At 43.5% G+C, this 18,625-nt stretch overlaps 1 protein-coding gene across 2 annotated transcripts in view; it reads right to left on the bottom strand.

Annotated features, from left to right (window-relative positions):
• The window catches only part of UNC5D (unc-5 netrin receptor D), a 409,419-nt gene that overhangs the window by 167,959 nt on the left and 222,835 nt on the right, over positions 1–18,625 (bottom strand). For both annotated transcript variants that reach the window (XM_080982356.1, XM_080982355.1), the window contains exon 4: positions 13,248–13,351. In XM_080982356.1, coding sequence (XP_080838482.1) covers positions 13,248–13,351 — 104 coding nt within the window. The remainder of the gene's footprint in view (positions 1–13,247; positions 13,352–18,625) is intronic.

Genomic DNA, 18,625 nt, shown 5'->3' on the forward strand with positions numbered 1-18,625 from the left:
CCCTGTGGGGACCACATCACCCCTGAGTTAACCACAGTATTCCAAAACATCTAAAGTCCATGAGGTTGGCAAAGGCTGCCTTATCCATTGAGAATTATAGGCAGAAGGACATGCTTTTGTGGCCACTTGGACATGGACACTGATTTCCAACCTGGTCTTCCTTATTTACTGAAAATTTAAATATTATTTCCATTAATGATTTAATTATGATAATGGTAATTCATAATACTCACATAGCATTCATTGATTAACTTATAAACCAACTTAATTGCCAAAGTGGCTTCTCCCGGGACAGCCCCGTGGAGACAACCCTCCACTGTCTCACCAGAGTGGTGCATGCTCTGATTATCTCCCGCTTGGACTACTGCAATGCACTCTACATGGGGCTACCTTTGAAGGTGACCTGGAAACTGCAATTAATCCAGAATGCAGCAGCTAGACTGGTGACTGGGACTGGCCGCTGGGACCACATAACACCGGTTCTGAGAGATCTGCATTAGCTCCCAGTACGTTTCCAAGTACAATTCAAAGTGTTGGTGCTGACCTTTAAAGCCCTAAACGGCCTCAGTCCAGTATACCTGAAGGAGCGTATCCACCCCCATCGTTCAGCCCGGACACTGAGATCCAGCAACGAGAGCCTTCTGGCGGTTCCCTCATTGTGAGAAGTAAGATTACAGGGGTAAGGTTACAGACAGAGGGCCTTCTCGGTAGTGGCGCCTACCCTGTGGAACACCCTCCCTTCAGATGTGAAGGAAATAAGTAGCTATCCTATTTTTAAAAGACATCTGAAGGCAGCCCTGTTCAGGGAAGTTTTTAATATTTAACACTGTATTGTTTTTAATACTTGATTGGCAGCCGCCCAGAGTGGCTGGGGAAACTCAGCCAGATGGGCGGGGTATAAATAATAAATTATTATTATTATTATTATTATTATTATTATTATTATTATTACTACTACTACTACTCCTGAGCCTAGGTAACTGAAACATCTCATTCCAGGTAACCACAAAGATTTATTTTAGAAAAAGTTATTGGGATGAAAAACATTTCATTGGAGACCCGTGCCTTGAGCCAGGATAGCAGCCTCATAAAACTTTGCATTCAGTCAATTGTGATGTAAGGTGTGCAGAAAAACATGACCTGCTAAAACCTAGGACACAGAATGCATGCAGTAAAGAGTGAATGGGAAAAGTTGAAGTAGGGGGCAGGGATGCAATGGCAATGCTTATTTTCAGCACACTGTAAAGTACAAAAGAGACCCCATTTATGAGCAAAGCAACCGAGAAAACAAGAGCGATTCACTGATAAGCGGAGCTTTACAACACGTTGGAACAATGCAGAAGAAACAACATCTAAGGAAACCAAAGCAAAGGACATCAGCAAAGAAAGGGCACCATCAGGACATTCTCTTGAAGGAGTAAGTGAGAGACGAAACAATAAAAGGAGGATTTCTTTGCTATACAAAACATCAGACTTGCCTCAATGGAAAGATGTTGTGGAGTCAAATAGCCTAGGTCTTTTATTGCTTGTTATTACAAAACCAAACAGCAGTTCAGGCTTTTGTGAAACATAGAACTCGGCTGATTGTAAAGAAGGAGGGAGATAAAATAGTGTGTCTGTTTTTACATAGCAACATAATGTGCTTTTGGTTGAAGAAAGAAATGATAACTGAATCTCGGCAGGAGGTCAAATGTAAGTCAAGCTGGGGAGAATTGGTGGGGGAATGGAAAAAATCAACAACTGGAAGTATATCTTGCAGACTCAAGCTTGAAGCAGACAGAATGCAAGAGGATCTGTTCTAGAGTAAGTCTCCCCACTTTTTAATATTACTTTTAAATAGGTAGGGGGTCTGTGAGTGTGTGTTTATCCCATCCTTGTTGGGGGCAGCTGCACCTGACAGAAGTGATTTTAAATCTATAATTACAGAGAGTTTTCCCAGATCAAAATCATCCCTGGAAGCCCTGTGAACTCCTCAGTGGGGTAAAAACTACAAGCATTCCTCCTACAGCAGGGATAACAGCAACTAAGGTAGAAAGGAGCAAATTAAATGTTGCTTTCAGCATCTGGGGCTGGTTGATGAAAATGTCCCACAGGTGGGTTGGGGTTATAGTTATTCTGTCATCAGAAAGCCGAATTGTGCTCATGCTGCTAGCTAGCATGTGTCCTACATTACAGAGGATAGCCCCTTATTTGAAGAGCTGTTCAATCCACCTCTGATTTAAAGATAAGAAGGGATAGCAGGAGCCTTGAAGTTGTCGTCAACAGCTAGCACATGGACAACAGATTCAGTAGCACCCAGCGCCACTGTGAGTAATAAGAGTTCTACTGAAATCCTATTCCCATGACTGTAAATAAACATATGCAAAGTTTACACAAATCTGCCTCAACCTCCGTCCTTCTTTTTGGCAATGTGGAAGTGGTAACTGTACTCAAAGCTGTGGAAGATTTTAAGGTACTGGCAGAGGGTGTCACTGTGAAAAGAATAATATAAGTGCCTTGCTGTGACGCCGTGCTTTTAAAAGGCTTTGAGTACCTCAGGCTTTGGTGTGACCCGAGAAACCTTTGCACTGGGCGCAAACGGACTGAACAGTCCACAAATAACTACCTGAATTGCTATCTTGATGTCAGGTTTAGCACAAGACACGGAACGATGGCAGTTTTAATAGTTGAGGTTTATTTAGCAATAACAGGCTTTCAGCAGTCCGAGCTTCCACAGCTCATTCCTCACTGTCAGAGTCAGTTGACTCGACTGGCTTCTGGCCCCTCCCAAGGCCAGATATATACCACATCCCCCCCCCCATTTCCTGCTGGTCTTCCTTTGTTCTAATCGCTTGCTCCGCCTCCTGCTTCTTGGAGACTCAGGTGCAGCCAATTCCTCCTCCTCTGGAGCTGAATCCAACCCCCTCCTATCACCTGCCTCCTGCTCCTGCATCTCTGTGCTGCTGCAAAAACTTACAGGCAGCATTCCAGAGCTAGAAGGGCTCATCCCACTTTCTTAGTGTGAAAGAATCAAGTTCCTGTTTTCCTCTGCCTCTTCCTCCCCCTCTGCAGACGCCTCTCTGCCAGCCATGTCTCTGACACTTGAGTTGGACAAGGAACAGATGAGAGGCCATAGATCCACATGGAATAGCCCCGACCTCATTCACCTGCTTGGCACACATGAAACAGAGTTCTATGTGCATATCAACATGTGTATCTAGAGATCCTGCATGTGAGGGGGGATCCTAGAAGCCCTCCCACTACCACTGCATGGAGATCAGTGTGCATTTCTCCCATGAGCAGACAGTACGGGGTTGGGACTGCCGGATGCATCATTCAGCGACACAGGCAGGGCTGGCTCATGGGGCCTCACAACCCACCTTACACATTCCTCGGTGCTTTATTTTTTTTTTTGGAGGGGGGGAATTGAATGAATTCCTATGTCCCACAAATAACCCAGAGATGCATTTTAAATAAAAGCACACATTCTACTCATGTAAAAACACGCAGGTTCCCAGACCATCCGTGGGCCGGATTTAGACGGCGATTGGGCCGGATCCAGCCCCCGCGCCTTAGTTTGCCTACCCATGACCAAGACCTGTACAGCTTAGAATTAAGATATCTCACCCCCTTATGTTCCCAACTAATCACTGTACTCTGCAGACAAAGGCCTCCTGCAGATACCACCTTTATCACACCTTAACACATCTTAATGCAGGAATTTGGCCTTTACAGTTGTTACCTACCCTTTGGGATGCACTCCCATTAAATGTATGACAGCCACGCTTCCTTTTCCAACAAGTCTTTTAAGAAGAAATCTTCCCCAGTCTGCGACTATATTGGAATTATTTTTAGTTGTTTTTAGATGCTTTAATTGCTGTTGTCATGATATTTGCTGCCCTGGGCTCCTCTTGGAAGAAGGGCATGATATGCAAGGGACAGGCAACTTGTAGCCCGACTCCATTTCCCATCAGTCCCCGCCAGCATAGCCAATGGTCAGGCATGAGGGGTACCAGAGTCCAAAAGCCTCTGGAGAACCATAGATTCCTTATCCCTGTCCTACGTCCTCAACCCACAATGTACTTTCCTTACCAGTTTCTTATTTAAATAAAACATTAACCTTGAGTTTTGTGAATTTTCAAAGCGAGCTGAGTCCTTTGCAAATTTTTAATTGGTCCTAATAAAGGTATATAATAGAGCTGCTTTGTGAATTTTACAGAAGCTCTGCCACAAACAGTCAACTGGAATCTGCTGCCGAAATAATTAGGGCAGGGCTGTGCCTTTCAGAGCAACATTAAAGTTGATGCTGCCTCAGCAGGATCTAAGCCCCTTGATTCATGCCTGTGCAACATTCAAGCAGAATTCCAAAACTGTATTTCCTTATTTGCAGGCCTCCCTAATTGTTTGCTTTTGCTAATGTGCAATTCAGCTTAAAGACTATTTACCCCCCCCCCCAAAAAAAAAAACACACCTCAGCTGTGCATCAATAATGCTGCAGTGGCCTTTTATCTGTAAATTAATTTGATCCAGGCAGATCAAAGCTGTGGAACTAGATCATCTCACTCCCTCTCTGTTAAGCACATAAAGTAACAGGACTTGTGGTGGGGGTGGGATAGCTTTTATGCCCACACTAGGTGCAGCCTCCCTCTCTTCCCAGCCCCAGAACTAATAGTAGATGCATGTTATGGGACTAGGGGTGGGAGAATCTGTTAATTACTCTTTCTCTTGCTTTCTCATTGCTCCAATCTTCAGTTATCTCTGTTTCAACATCAGTTTGTACTATTTATTCCTACAAGCCACCCCAATCTCTGCCAAGCAGTAGCAAGTTTCCAGGGGTCTTTGCACTTAACCGGGGATTGTGTTCCTTTGGAATGAGGCACAGCGGAAACTGCAGTGTCTTTAAGAAATATGGTTTAGTCACACGTACTTACGCCTGAGTCTTATGGAGGCAGTGCAGAACATTCCACCCCATGAGTGTCTCTTTTTGCTCCCCTCTCAGCTTCAACAGGCTTGGGTCTAGAGCAGAAAATAGCCATGCTCTCCAGTCTCTGCATGCAGCCTCTCCCAGCCAACACCACATTGAGTTCTGGCCTCTCTCTTCTTCTTCTTCCTCAAAACCCTTGCTCAAAAATGTCTGTCTAAAAGAACACATTTTCCCTGTGGTGACATCACGCCCCCTGTTACCCTGGCAACCTCTCTCCCCCAACTCTGCTATTGCCTTTTGCTAACACAACTGGGGAGGAAGTCCTCCCCCCACTTCTTGCCTAATGCTGAATGTCTCACCTCTTGTCAGGGCAATGACCCTGCCGTCATCTTCTGTCTCAACCTGTATTTTTACACTGTGCCTGGCATCTTCAATACTACTCCAAATATTATCTAAATTCTACCATTTACTAAATGTAAGAATTTATGGGGAAATGTCAAGACAGTGGTACCTCGGGTTACGTACATAATTTGTTCCGGAGGTCTGTTCTTAACCTGAAACTGTTCTTAACCTGAAGCACCACTTTAGCTAATGGGGCCTCCTGCTGCTGCCACGCCGCCGCTGCACGATTTCTGTTCTCATCCTGAAGCAAAGTTCTTAACCCGAGGTACTATTTCTGGGTTAGCGGAGTCTGTAACCTGTAGCGTATGTAACCCGAGGTACCACTGTACACACATTCCATAGCGTTTCAGAAAGTGTGAATTAAATAGATTCACCATGAACCATCCTGAGACCTCCGGGTATAGGGCGGTATATAAAATTGATAAATAAGTAATAAACAAAAGTGTGAATGAATGCAATTTCTCCCTCACTCCTACATGGGACTATAGAAATGTGGATCATTAGTGATCATATATAGCCCTATCTACGAGGAACTCCCCACTGCATTCTACCTATGACATCAACAGACACAAATCTGACATCAGAAATGGAAATATCCATAAACCAGAAGGAAAATATCTCATGATACCAGGATGCCGTGCTACTGATCTCTAGGTGGCTATCCTTGAACCAATGAATTTCAATGGAGGTTGTATCATGATAATTTAAGTTCATCATGAAATTCAGCTCTATTCATTGGGGTATGACTAAAGACAATTGTATCCTTTCCCATAATAGATGCTATTAAACATTTACTGGTTTATTGTTTGTATTTATATCTATTTAGGTTGTCTGGTCTTTGACAGCAATAAAGATGACAGATAGATAGATAGATAAAGGTATTTAATTTTTTTGCACAATTTTTATCTTAAGAAAGGGAAGGAAACTTAGAAATGATTATATGCTATGAAAGTTAGAATTTCTAGATGGGCTGAAGGAGGCTAGCTTCTCAGTAATAGCAAACACTGATTGATTGTGCTTTGTCAATACAGTTACTATGAAATTCTTAAATTGCTCCATTTTGTAAAAGCTCGGAATTGCTGTATTGCATTGTTTTATGTCGCTTTGTTTTCTTCAGATTTTATAATATAAGCAGCTTCTATGTAAAGATAATAAAATGCCTTTAAACAAGGCATTGCACACCATTAAATAAATGGATTTGTTTCTGTTACAACCTTGTGCAGTCTTTATGCAACGTTTTATGCTGCCTCTCTGAGTTGTTAATGAGCAATTTTGATCCCTGATGAGATCCCCAAATTATTATCTGCCATCAAAAGGTGATGTCATGGTAAGGCCACTGCATTAGAATGATGAATTTCCACATTTTTCGCTCTATAGGACGCACCCGACCATAGGACGCACCTTGTTTTAGAGGGGGAGAACAAGAAAAAAAAGTTATCCCCCTCTCTGCTCAGTCCCCTTCAGCGAAGCAGCAGGAGAAACAGAGCCCCTTCCATTTCTCCTCCCGCTTTGCTGAAGGGGCGCTGCGCAGCTCTCCCTCTGTGCTGAAGCCAGGAGAGTTTTGCACTCCCAGCTTCAGCAAAAGGAAGCCTTTGGAGCGCAGTGGGACCTCCCACCTGGAGCCAGGAAAACCCTGCAGCCAATGCAAAAGGAAACAGAGAGGGGAAGGAGAAAAAGGAGAGAGAAAGGAGAAAAAAGAAAGAAGCCCCAACCTTGCCACACCGCTGCCACCACCGCCGCTAAGGAAGAGAGGTAGGAGAGCACCGGGAGGGCAAGGACACGTGGCCCAGCCCAGACCCGACCGAAGCCTACTCCTCGGTGGCTAGCACTCCAAGAGAGCAGGCCGCGGCCCAGAGGAAGGCCACGCAACAGAGGAGACCACAGAAGAGAAGATTTTAGTTCTTAATTTTAAAAAAAAAAACAAAACATTTTTTAAAAATAACTTTTTTTTTCTTTTCAAAAAACAGTGTCCCCAGATTCATTGAAAAAAATCTGGTAACCTTAATTTAGATTCAGCAGTATTTCTCACTGTGTTCCATCAGACCATGGTGAGCCTGTGTTACAGGAAATTCTCAAGACAAAATCATTCCTTATAGTGAGCTGACAGCGTTGTCTGCACTAGCCTCCTGATGATCTCCTTCCACTAAGCAGGTTGTCAAAAGGTTGGTAGGAGGTGAGCTGAGGCTGTATATTGAAATAAATGAGCGTGTCACCTGCCTCTTCAAAAGGATGCACTCCAATGCTTGCAGCTTTCCTGCAACCATGTTCACCTGACGTCAGAATGTTGTTTATTCCATGTGTTAATTGTGGCAAGGGGCCTTAATTAGCAACGTATTAAAAGAAAAGAATCACGCACTACAGTGCAAAAGAATTATGGATTAAAAAAATGCATGCTAATAATGATTCAAAAAAATCAGAATATGAAGTCTACATTCCAACCAGCTTAATTTTTCCCTACAAAACCATTTGCATTTGATCATGAGCTTTTTGAGGGCAGAGAGAGGAGAAGCAGAGCGGATCACGGCTGGCTGCACCACCTTCCAAAAGTGCACAGCCTGGTTCTGTGTTTTGGAGTGAATTAGCTGTCTTGCTCATAAATTAAAATACTTGTCAGAACAAAGGAATGTACAGTCTGGAATTCTATTGCTGTGGGGGAGCACACAGCCATTTATTTAAATGTAGACCAGGTCTCCAAAGGTTATGAATTATTACTCTGAGTAGACTGCTTACCTTGATGTGAAGAGAGAATTAGCCTTATACACTGAGCCTTTATGGGAAGTTTTATTGTCCAGAGCAAATATGACCAGTTAGGATTTACAGACTTTATTAGCAGCAATAACCATTTTACAACCAACACCAGTAAATCAGGGTTTATTGAGAACTCCGCCATTTTAATCTGCAGAAAGCCATTAAAATGTCGCCTTTTTTATCAGACATCATTCCTAACTTTTATGAAAGACAGATTTTCCATTTAGCTGGTAAATGTAAAGTATTATAGTTCGAAATAATGAATTGATCTGAAAGAAGTCAAGTGGGCTGTGTCTCAACAGCCACAAGGGTTAACTCCTGGGATGGTGTGAGGGTTTGATGGAGCCATTCAGGACATTACAGCATTAATATATGCACAGTTTATAGGAAGGGGAGGCTGATTTTAACAGCTTTTAATCCTCTACCTAATAACATCTCAGCTATTTTATTTCTTCCCGTCTTCATGATAAGATTGAATGAGAGCTCTGTGTTGGTTATACCTTTGATGTACCAAGTCCACGATAACGGCAATACATTCAGAGGTGTAAGCTTTCCCATAACTAAAGGAGACTATTGTCTTGGTGAATTGCCATAGCCCAAATTGGAAGATTATATGAACTCTTCCATCTCGGGAAGCCATTTAATGACTGTGGTTAAGCCAACACCACTGTAACTGTGTGGCTCCTAAACTGTCCCTCCAGATGTGGATGGGTCCTTCTGATCATTGAATGAATGTTTTAGGCAGCAATTCAAATCCCTGGTGGGCAGTAGCGGGGCTTAACAGAGTGGTGAAGCTACTGCCATATCCAGAGTTCTGTTGTTTCCACCAGCGAAGGCGGAAGGTGCAGGGGGCACAGGAAAATCCTAGAATTTTGATGCACCAGGTCCAATAGCTGAACTAGCTTAAGACCCAACTTGATTGCACCATTTTTGTCCCTGCCCCACCCTAAAAGCAATTTGCTGGAAGAGGAAAAGGGGAACTGACATCAAGGGATATGTGCCCTTTAGCAGCTGAAAACGCAGCTCAGTTGTTCCTTTCCTCATTCCGGATCGAAACTGGTTTGGGGAGAATCACATCAAAACACAGTATATCATAAGAAACGGCAGAACAACAGATATGGATTATGGCTAGCATCATGTCTACGCTGCTTCCCTAAACAGTGGTGGGAGCACGCCGGATGCAGAGGAAATGGGAGCGTGTACACATGGGAGAAAACAGTTTACACACACCCTCTCTGCACAAAATGATCACAATCCTGATTCCGGCCCCCTGCAGATGCTACTTAATGGCAACAAAACCACTGGTGTTAAATGCAATCATGCATTTAACATAATGTGTGGTTTGGCTCTTAGACACACATTTTGTTTCCTGTTCTCATTTCTATTCAGCGGTTTTGCTACTCCTAGCTAGCTGGAAGCTTATTCTTTGGAGTAGTTGGTTATCTTTTCCCTTTCTTCCTTTTTTTGCCTTCCTCCTCCCAGTTTGCCTCATTACTCATCATATAAACTAGTTTCCAATGGCATGTGCTCAGCAGGCCCTCTGACTAATGAACAGAATGTGCTGCTTGTTCTTTAGAGTTTTATTGTTTCTCTGGCTTCTTCTGTCCACCCAATTAATAAGATACCATAGTGATTTTGACTGAGATGAGAAGCAAGCAGCCTCTGGTTTAGATCAGTTTCTCTCTCTATCAATGTGTACCTAAATAGCAGCAGCGCAGATGCGGCTCTAAGTCTTGTTGGAGAGTAAACTTACCACAGCACAGATGGAATTGCTGGCCCAAAGCTCCAGCTCTGAGCTGATAGATAGAACCAACAACCTGCTGTAGCGCAAGGACCACTGCTTTTCCAGCTGTGTCCACAGAGAGAAAACTGGCAATCAGGCTGAATAAGAACAGAAGAAGAACTTGCTGGATCAGGCCAATGGCCCATCCAGTCTAATATTCTGTTCTCATGATGACCAACCAGATGTCTATAGGAAACCTACAGACTCCCCACCTGCAGTTTCCAGGAACTGGTCTTCAGAACCGTTACTGCTCCCAGCTGAGGTTTATTTGGGGCACCCCAATTACAGTCCCAATCTGCAAAAAGGAGGATTTAATATTCTTCATGGGGCTTGTACATTAAAGGCACCACCACCATCAATTATCTCTGTACCAGGCAGCAACTCTTATGTTAAGGAAGCAGGTGGATGATTGCTCAGTGGTCGAAACCATACTTTGCATGCCGGTCCAGTCCCTGAAAAGATCAGGTAGTAGGGTTCTGGGGAAAACCACCGGAAGAGACCATGCAAAATTGCTGCCAACCAAAGTATACGATATTGACCTAGATCAGTCTTCCCCAACCTGGTGCCCTCCAGATGTTTTGGACTACAAGTCACATTGGATCCAGATGCATGGACTATGGTCATGAATAATTGTGTTCAAAACTCTGAGGGCACTGGGCTAGGCCTTGCTCTTAGGTTGGAAATATACACCGAATGAACACACAGACATAATTCTGGAATAGTCTGTTTGGACATACCTGGTGGGAGGGTGTTAGCTGTAGTAAATAACACCAAACCACCTAGGGTCACACTAGGACTGGGAAGACCCAAGCTCAAATCTGTATGAAGCCATTAAATTTGCAATATGACCTTGGGTCTGTCACTTGCTCTCAGCCTCTCCTACTGTCAAGCCACTGCCAGCGACTACCGGCCGGTTGCTGAGGAACGTACAAAGACAAGGGAATGTTTCTTACAACTATCTTTTTATTCAGTATTTACAGAAAGAGGCTATAGAACCCAACCTCTTGGATAATGGCGCTGTCCTGAGTGAACCCCCCCCCCACTTCCTCATTCATCATTCTCGTCCTTTCTCCTATGGGTACTGCTACGTGCCCTCTGTCTTTGAGCTCTTTGCTCTCCTATTTTCAAGGCTCACCAGGTTCAAGGGGGGGGGTCTGGAATGTTTTCTAAAGACACTGTGTCTATCAGCTGTCGCCCCCTGCTGCTTCCTCCTCCTCCACCTCTCCCATTATTACCCAACTTTTCCTCTCATCTGCCTCTGAGCTGCAACCTCCCTCAAACCCCTGTTGTAAATCTAAACTGTCTTCCTCTTCCTCCTCCCTGGAAAGGTCTAGCTGGGGAGGCAGTCTCCACCATTCCTCCTCTGCCCAGTCCCTGACAAGGTTGTGAGAACCAAACGGAGAGGTTGCATTATGCATGTCACATTAAGCAACTGGGAACAAGAAGGTGAGATATAGATGCTGTTTTTGTTACTATTTATTGTTGCTAGTTTTGTGGTCAACATTATTGTGTGTGTGTGTGTGTGTGTGTGTGTGTGTGCGCGTGTGTGTGTACATAGAAAGGTAGAGATGAAGAGAGGTTATGTACATGAATTCTGATCAGTTACCTACAGCGGTCTGTGCTTATTCCCAATTACTAATCTGAAGAGTGGGCAGTTGGTTCCGTGGGGAGGATTGAAGAGGATCTTTCAGGGAAGCAATTGCAGCATAAGTAATTACAGATACAAGCTGACCACTTTCAGTAATTGTCTGTCATGATACTGAAGGAAGAAAGAGCCGGAATGGCAAGAAATTTGTGATCAATGGCAATGATGAAAAGAAAACTACAAAATCCAGGCAAGATGTTTTATTTAGCTGCTCGGCTGGCCACACACAATTAATGTGTCAGTGTTTTCATGGAGTTTCCAGTACTCAGAGGACTAAAAGCACTGCATGCTGTTATTTGCCTTCCAACTGTTCAATACGCTTCCCTTTCTAAGGTGCAATCTACACAAATAACTCACTACATGGTAAAACTGGTCTTGGAAAGGGGAGACTGAGCCCAGAAACTCTTTTAGTACATGATGTGCTATTTGTCTACTCAAAGTGGAAGCTGCTCTCATAAGAATCTAAGGAGAGCCTGGTGGCCCATCTAGTGCAACGTTCTCTTTCTTGCAATGTGGCCAACCAGAGGCCCATGTGCAATGGGCCAACCAGAGGAATGTGGCCAACCAGAGGAAAGTCATTGAGCAAGATCTGAGCACAACAGCATTCTCCCTTCCTGAGGTTTCCAGCATTTCCCTTAAAGTATGCAACGATAAAGTAGCACAGCGATATGGGAGATACTGTATTTTTTGCACCATAACACTCACTTTTTTCCTCCTAAAAAGTAAGGGGAAATGTCTGTGCGTGTTATGGAGGGAATGCCTACGGGTGGCATGCCTACGGATTTTCCTCCTCTAAAAACTACGTGCGTGTTATGGTTGAGTGCATATTATAGAGCGAAAAATACGGTATGTGCAAAGGAACCGTATCATAAACTCCCCTCATGGTTACTCTGGATAAGTTTGCTGGCGTGGTGTTGATCCCTGCCATGGCAAAACTCCTCCTATGTTCCAACAGTATCATTATAGATATTTGTCCAGTAGCACCTTAGAGACCAACTAAGTTTGTTCTTGGTATAAGCTTCCAAGTGCATGCACACTTCTTCAAATACACAGAATTTAATGACATTTAATGTCATTTAATGACAGCTATTGGCTGGCCCCTTTCTTTTGTTGGGCAGAGTACTGGTTAATGGCACAGGATGGTCAGTAGATACAGTGGTGCCCCGCAAGACGAATGCCTCGCAAGACGGAAAACCCGCTAGACGAAAGGGTTTTCCGTTTTTGAGTTGCTTCGCAGGACGAATTTCCCTATGGGCTTGCTTCGCAAGACGAAAATGTCTTGCGAGTCTTGAGATTTTTTTTTCGCTCCCCCCCCCCTTTATCTAAGCCGCTAAGCCTTTAATAGCCTTTTAGCAGCTAATCCGCTAAGCCTTTAATAGCCGCTAAACCGCTAATAGCGCTAATCCGTTAAGCCGCTAATAGGGTTGCTTCGCAAGACGAAAAAACCGCTAGACGAAGACACTCGCGGAACGGATTAATTTCGTCTTGCGAGGCACCACTGTAGTTTCTCAATGAGAGATAATGGAAAGGAAATAATTGCTGATATCCATTCAGAGCATGTCAAAAGATTCAATTTGTAATACATAGGAGGTGCACAAATATTGCTTCACCCAGGACGGGAGGCTTAAATAAACTTTTAAGCCTGTCTTGCAGTGCTTAATTCATATTTAAATGCACACTGCAACCTGATTAAACCCAAAGGCATCCAAACATAACACAGCAACTGTTGTTGTTTTTTGTGAAATGCCAAGGGCATGATCCCTCACCTCTGCAGCAGGCACTCCCTCTGGTGGGCGACAGTGGAGAACAATCATGCCTTCAATAGGAACTTCCCTCCCCTGGGGGTCTTGCTCAAAGTTCTTGCGCAAATCTGTAAAGAATAACACACTGCAGTTAACCATTAAAAAAAAAAAAAAAAATCAAGGGGGATAAACAGGTTATTCCCTTGCAGCAGATATAGTAAAGCAGGCCAGGGAGCTTATTCAGTCTTAGGGCCACGTTCCATTTTAGAGAACCTATTGAAGATCACCAGAAGCATGGCTGACCCAGGGGTTTCTGCACACACATTTATTCATCTTGGCAAGCAAGAAATACTGTCACAGTTCAAAACCCCTCAAGCAGGGCCTCTGAGGAGTGTGGCATGGCCCAGGGAGAGTCTTGGATGCCATATCCAGAGGCCTAAAGGGCCACATCCAGACATAGGGTCTGAGGTTCTGTAGCAAAATAAATGTCTGGTCTGAAAGGAAAAACTCCAGCAGGATTAATGAATAACAAAAGGGTGTTTATTGCTAGCAATAAAGGCTGAGTGGGATCACTCTGCAAAAGCCGAGCAAAGCCCCAAAGGGTGGGACCTGCTGTTAAAGCCATACATATGCATAAACTTCCTCCAATTTAAAGTTACAACACAATACTAATTACACCATGTATGGTCTTTCCTTCATTCACTAGGCAAGGAAACAAAGGACTCTCTCTTGTCAAATGTAGACACTTAAGAATGTTGTTTACAACCTTGGGAGTAAAGCTCCTCCTAGCACAAGATAAGGCACAAGGCCTCTAACCTAGCTAGTTAGCTGAGCTTATAGGTCTCTATGTGCATCACTTCCCCATGCTTGCATCATGAGTTCTGTGGCACCTTGAAGGCCAGCACATTGACTACAGTGTGAGTTTTCATAGGCAAGCAGTTATTTCTCCAGATGTATAAAGTGGGACAATTTAGACGGTGTGTGCATATGTACATATATAAAGAAACAGATAGAAAAACTGGAATGCACTCATACGCCACCCCTTCTACAAGGAGCTCACAGCAACATATATGGTTCCCCCCCCCCGAAAAAACCCCAGGTTATCTGTACAACACCCCTTTGAAGTATGTTAGGCTGTGAGAGACTGACCGACTGAGTGTCACCCACTGTGTTTTGTAGTCAAAATAAAAAAATCCTTCCAGAAGCACCTTTAAGACCAACTAAGTTAGTTCTTGGTATGAGCTTTCGTGTGCAAGCACACTTCTTCAGATACACATCTGAAGAATGTGTATCTGAAGAAGTGTGCTTGCACACGAAAGCTCATACCAAGAACTAACTTAGTTGGTCTTAAAGGTGCTTCTGGAAGGATTTTTTTATTTTGACTATGGCAGACCAACACGGCTACCTATCTGTAACTGTGTTTTGTAGCTTAGTGAAGCTTTGAACCCGGGTCTCTCCATTTCCAGCCCAACACTAACCACTATGCCACACTGGCTGTCCTAAAAGGCTGGAAAACAGCATTGCAAAACACGGAGGAGTGTGGATTTCAGTTAATATATTGGTTAAAGCGGTTCAAGGAGTGTAAAATTGTTAGGGTGATGTGAATGAATATCTCTCCCATTCCTAAATCCTAAGCACAATTACTGGGGAGCTAGTCTCATTGGGCATGGTGGGACTTGGCTCGGAATAAGCATGCTAAACATAGTGCTGGACAGCTCCCATGCCTGGGAACTGACTAAATGCTTTCTCCCCTGCAGAGAGAATGAAATTATAAGAATTTTCCTCTCTTCATATTGCATTGTGAGGTCTATCAGAGAAGTCTTCCCACTCACTTATGTATGTTTCTCTCCCCATCTTTCTCTCCCCACCCTTTAAAAACAGCAATGAAAAGCAGTCTCCGACTTCATGGTGCAGAGAGAGAGAAAGATCGATTCGGAAAATTAATAGAATTTCACTTCAAGTGCAAGTTTTTTTAAAAAAAATAATGTTGACTTTTCTAAAACAACACACACACAAACAAACAAACACATTTTAGAAGTGCATATATTCAACTGAAATGAACCTGGGTCTTAAACCCAGGTTGAAATCCAAAGGGAGCAGAGATTTACTTGATGAAAAGCTAGTGGAGCAGCTCCACCACATCCAGAAAGTGATGTCTGCCTTCATTCCTACCTGGTGATGCTAGGGCACTGAACCTGAGGATTTTTGCATGCATAGCAGGTGCTCTACAGCTGAGTCAGTATAATTCCCACTTGCTATTTCCCGCCCCCCCCCCCGAAGGGAGTCTCTAAAAATGTTAGAGACCCTTCCCTTCCTGCTTTTCCCTACACACACACTACATACTCATATACAATAGAGAAAACAATATATGTAAATAAAGCAACACAGCTTTATTGAGAAAACAGAGAAGGTTGCTTTGCCAATGGAAATAACTAGAGTACTTATTTTAGTTATATCAAGGCTACATAAAAGCTCCTTACCAAGGCTTTGTATTTTTTGGGAGGAAAAACTGCAAAGCCACGCTGGACATGGAGAAAGCAAGTAGCCGTGTCCATGTGGCTTCAGAACTTATACAGCCAGATTGATCCACCAATTAATTTCATGCTCCCTTTTCACACTTCCATGTTAGGAAAGAAAATTCATAGTATATGGCGGGGGGAGAGAGAGTCAATAAAAATCCAATTCCGAATAATAGCCCTATGCAGCCCTGCAAAACGGGAGAATTACCAGCTCCTTCAATGTAAGGGCAGTTAATTCAATGAAATAAAAATAATTTACGCATTCCAAGCAAACCAGCCAATGAAAAATCACTGTCATTTATAAAAATCATGAAGCTGCTGTGTTTACCCAACTGTTCAATTTAAGGCGAGCATCCTTAGAAAAAAAAAGGGGTGGAAGAAAAGTAATATCTGAAATGCACAGGAAAAAAGGGGATATGCAGAAAGTGGGCCATCTAGGGGCTCACCCCAAAGAAAGGTTTAATCTTCTGAACATGCTCAAATAATGTGTACACAAATGGACAGATCTATTTCCTCTCGTCCTGCTGCTGACTCCTCCCCTGTAAAAGTATTTTCTGGAGGCTGGGAAGACTCCTGAATCTAGCAGTGTCAGTGTCATAACCCCTGAATCTAGCAGAGACATGGAGTTGGAGACTGCAGGGGACACCAGGTGGGGAGCCATAGATGACTGTTGAAGATAGGGAGACCATTGTGCTTGAGCAGCCCCCAGAGGAATCTCTCAGTCCACCAGGACCTGTAGGGCCAGAAATCTGAATCTCATGGTCACCTTCCCCCGAGGAACCAAATGCCTCCACAGCACAGCACCCGTCCAGCAGTACAGGAAGTGCACCCGGAGGTAGGTTATAGAACAGAGGAGGAGTGTTTGTCTTCAGGAAGAGGGTTGGCCCTTTAAGGCTCTTCCCTACAAATGGAGGGAAGTTGGAAGAGGTAGTTTGGAGACAGAGACCTAGGGCTCTTCCACACTTCGTGTCTTGTGCCAAGAAAGCACAGGTCCAAGCAGTTTTCCACTTGTCATTTGCTTTCTAGGCATGATTTTCCCTTTGCCCCACTGCTTTCCCCCAGACAACCTACTCTTTAGCATTAAATCAGAACAAACGAGAATCTGAAGAAAAACTTGGTTGTTGGTTGTTCTGATTCAGAGCTAAACAACGGGTTTTCCTGGGGGAAAGCAGCGGGGCAAAGGGCATTGTGGATAAGGCCTTTAGAGGCTTCGAATTGTTCCCTTGGAGCTTACTGAAGTCCAGGAACTTTTAATTAGCTTTGCCTTCAGCCTTTCTGCTTTCTCCGTGCGATCTGGCATCAAATCAGAACAACAAAATCTCTCTAGAACAGATGGGGAGGGAGGGATTGAGGGGTCAAGGTAGAGAGGAAGAGGAGGAGTCTCACTGAGCAAATGGAAGTCTGTGTTTGGCACCACCCGAAGTCTGCATATTCTGGCTCATTTTTCTGCTGGGAACCATAATCCAAAAACTGGAAATGTGTATAATCAAAAGAATGAGCTTCCAAATTGGAAATTAGGCCAAAAGGTGCAGGATCATGTCAGTTTGCTGCAAGATTCACTGAAATAAAATTCTTTAAGTATCCCAAAATGGGTGTGAGATGAAGTTTCTGTTCAAGTACAGAATCTAACACCTCCTGGCACCTTCACACAAGCCCAATACCCTCTCAAATTATTTATCTAATGCGCTGATTACCTGTTCATCATTGCAAATGCAATCTTAAATCCACATACTGTATATTCTGCAAGTACTAAAAGGTGTGTCTGGCTTTATAATTATTACAGGTCACCAGGTCTCCTGGGTTCCAAAGCATTCCCCAGGTCATGTTAAGCCTTTTCATGCATCATCGCTTTGGGTGCACCATGTTGGGATGTAGTTCTTCCAAGTCTCAAACTCTCAAGATTAGCCAGGGAGGCATTTATGGCTGGTCTTGTTTCCATTTTGAATCTTTGGCAGGTCATTCCCAAATTGGAACTGGAAACTTGACAAAATTGCTATAGACAAATCTGTTTCAGCTGATTAGGGAGGGTGGATCCAAATTTATCTCAAGTTACATGTGAAAGAAGATTTGCATGTGCTATTTAAGCATACTTCAGATGTCCCATGTATTCACACAGCCAATGAAAGTAGGGGAAGTGGGACTGTGGCAGCAAGCACCTTACTCATCCACAACATATGAGCATGTTGTGCACATGTAGGCTCATTAGTAAGGCTATGGACTGTGCTTTTGCCACATGACTGCATGTGTGAGTCTATGCATGTTGTGCACAGACAGCATAGATGCATAAATAAGCTTACTGTGAGGGTAGAACATTCTGCTGCAATCCCAGTGTACATATGGATATTTTGACTCAAAGCCTGAGCAAACGTCTGAACAGTATTGTCAACTTTTAGTTTTACTTTTAGTGTGTGGAGCCTTATCAATGTGCTGTGCTTTCCATTCTAGTATTTGATAGATGCATTTTTTTAAAAATGAAAATGAAATGAAATTATGCAAAAACAGAAGTTGCAGCTGATATACAGCTATTAAACACACCATGCATTTAAGGGGACACACTTTGTGAATTTCATTTAGCGAGAAGCCACACAGTGGGGTCTATGATCTGCAGCTTCTCATGCCCTGGAGTGGCATTGAAGGTTGGTACCATACAGTAAGCTTATTGTGGGGAATTGCAGTCAAATATAATTGAAGCTTCTTTGTTCACTCTCTATCCACCATGTGAAGCCGACCAGGCAACACATCCGGGCTTGACCACCTCAAGCCCAGACTGTGTGGTCAGAAGTATTTTTCTGAATTTTGTAACCCAAGAATTTCTACCTGTGTTTTTCTTGTTGCTACATGGAATAACACATGAACCTGAAGTTTGGAGTCTGTAAGTAAAGC

This window comes from Podarcis pityusensis, assembly GCF_964106645.2.
Source record: "Podarcis pityusensis genome assembly, chromosome: 15".
In the NCBI taxonomy this organism is placed as follows: domain Eukaryota; kingdom Metazoa; phylum Chordata; class Lepidosauria; order Squamata; family Lacertidae; genus Podarcis; species Podarcis pityusensis.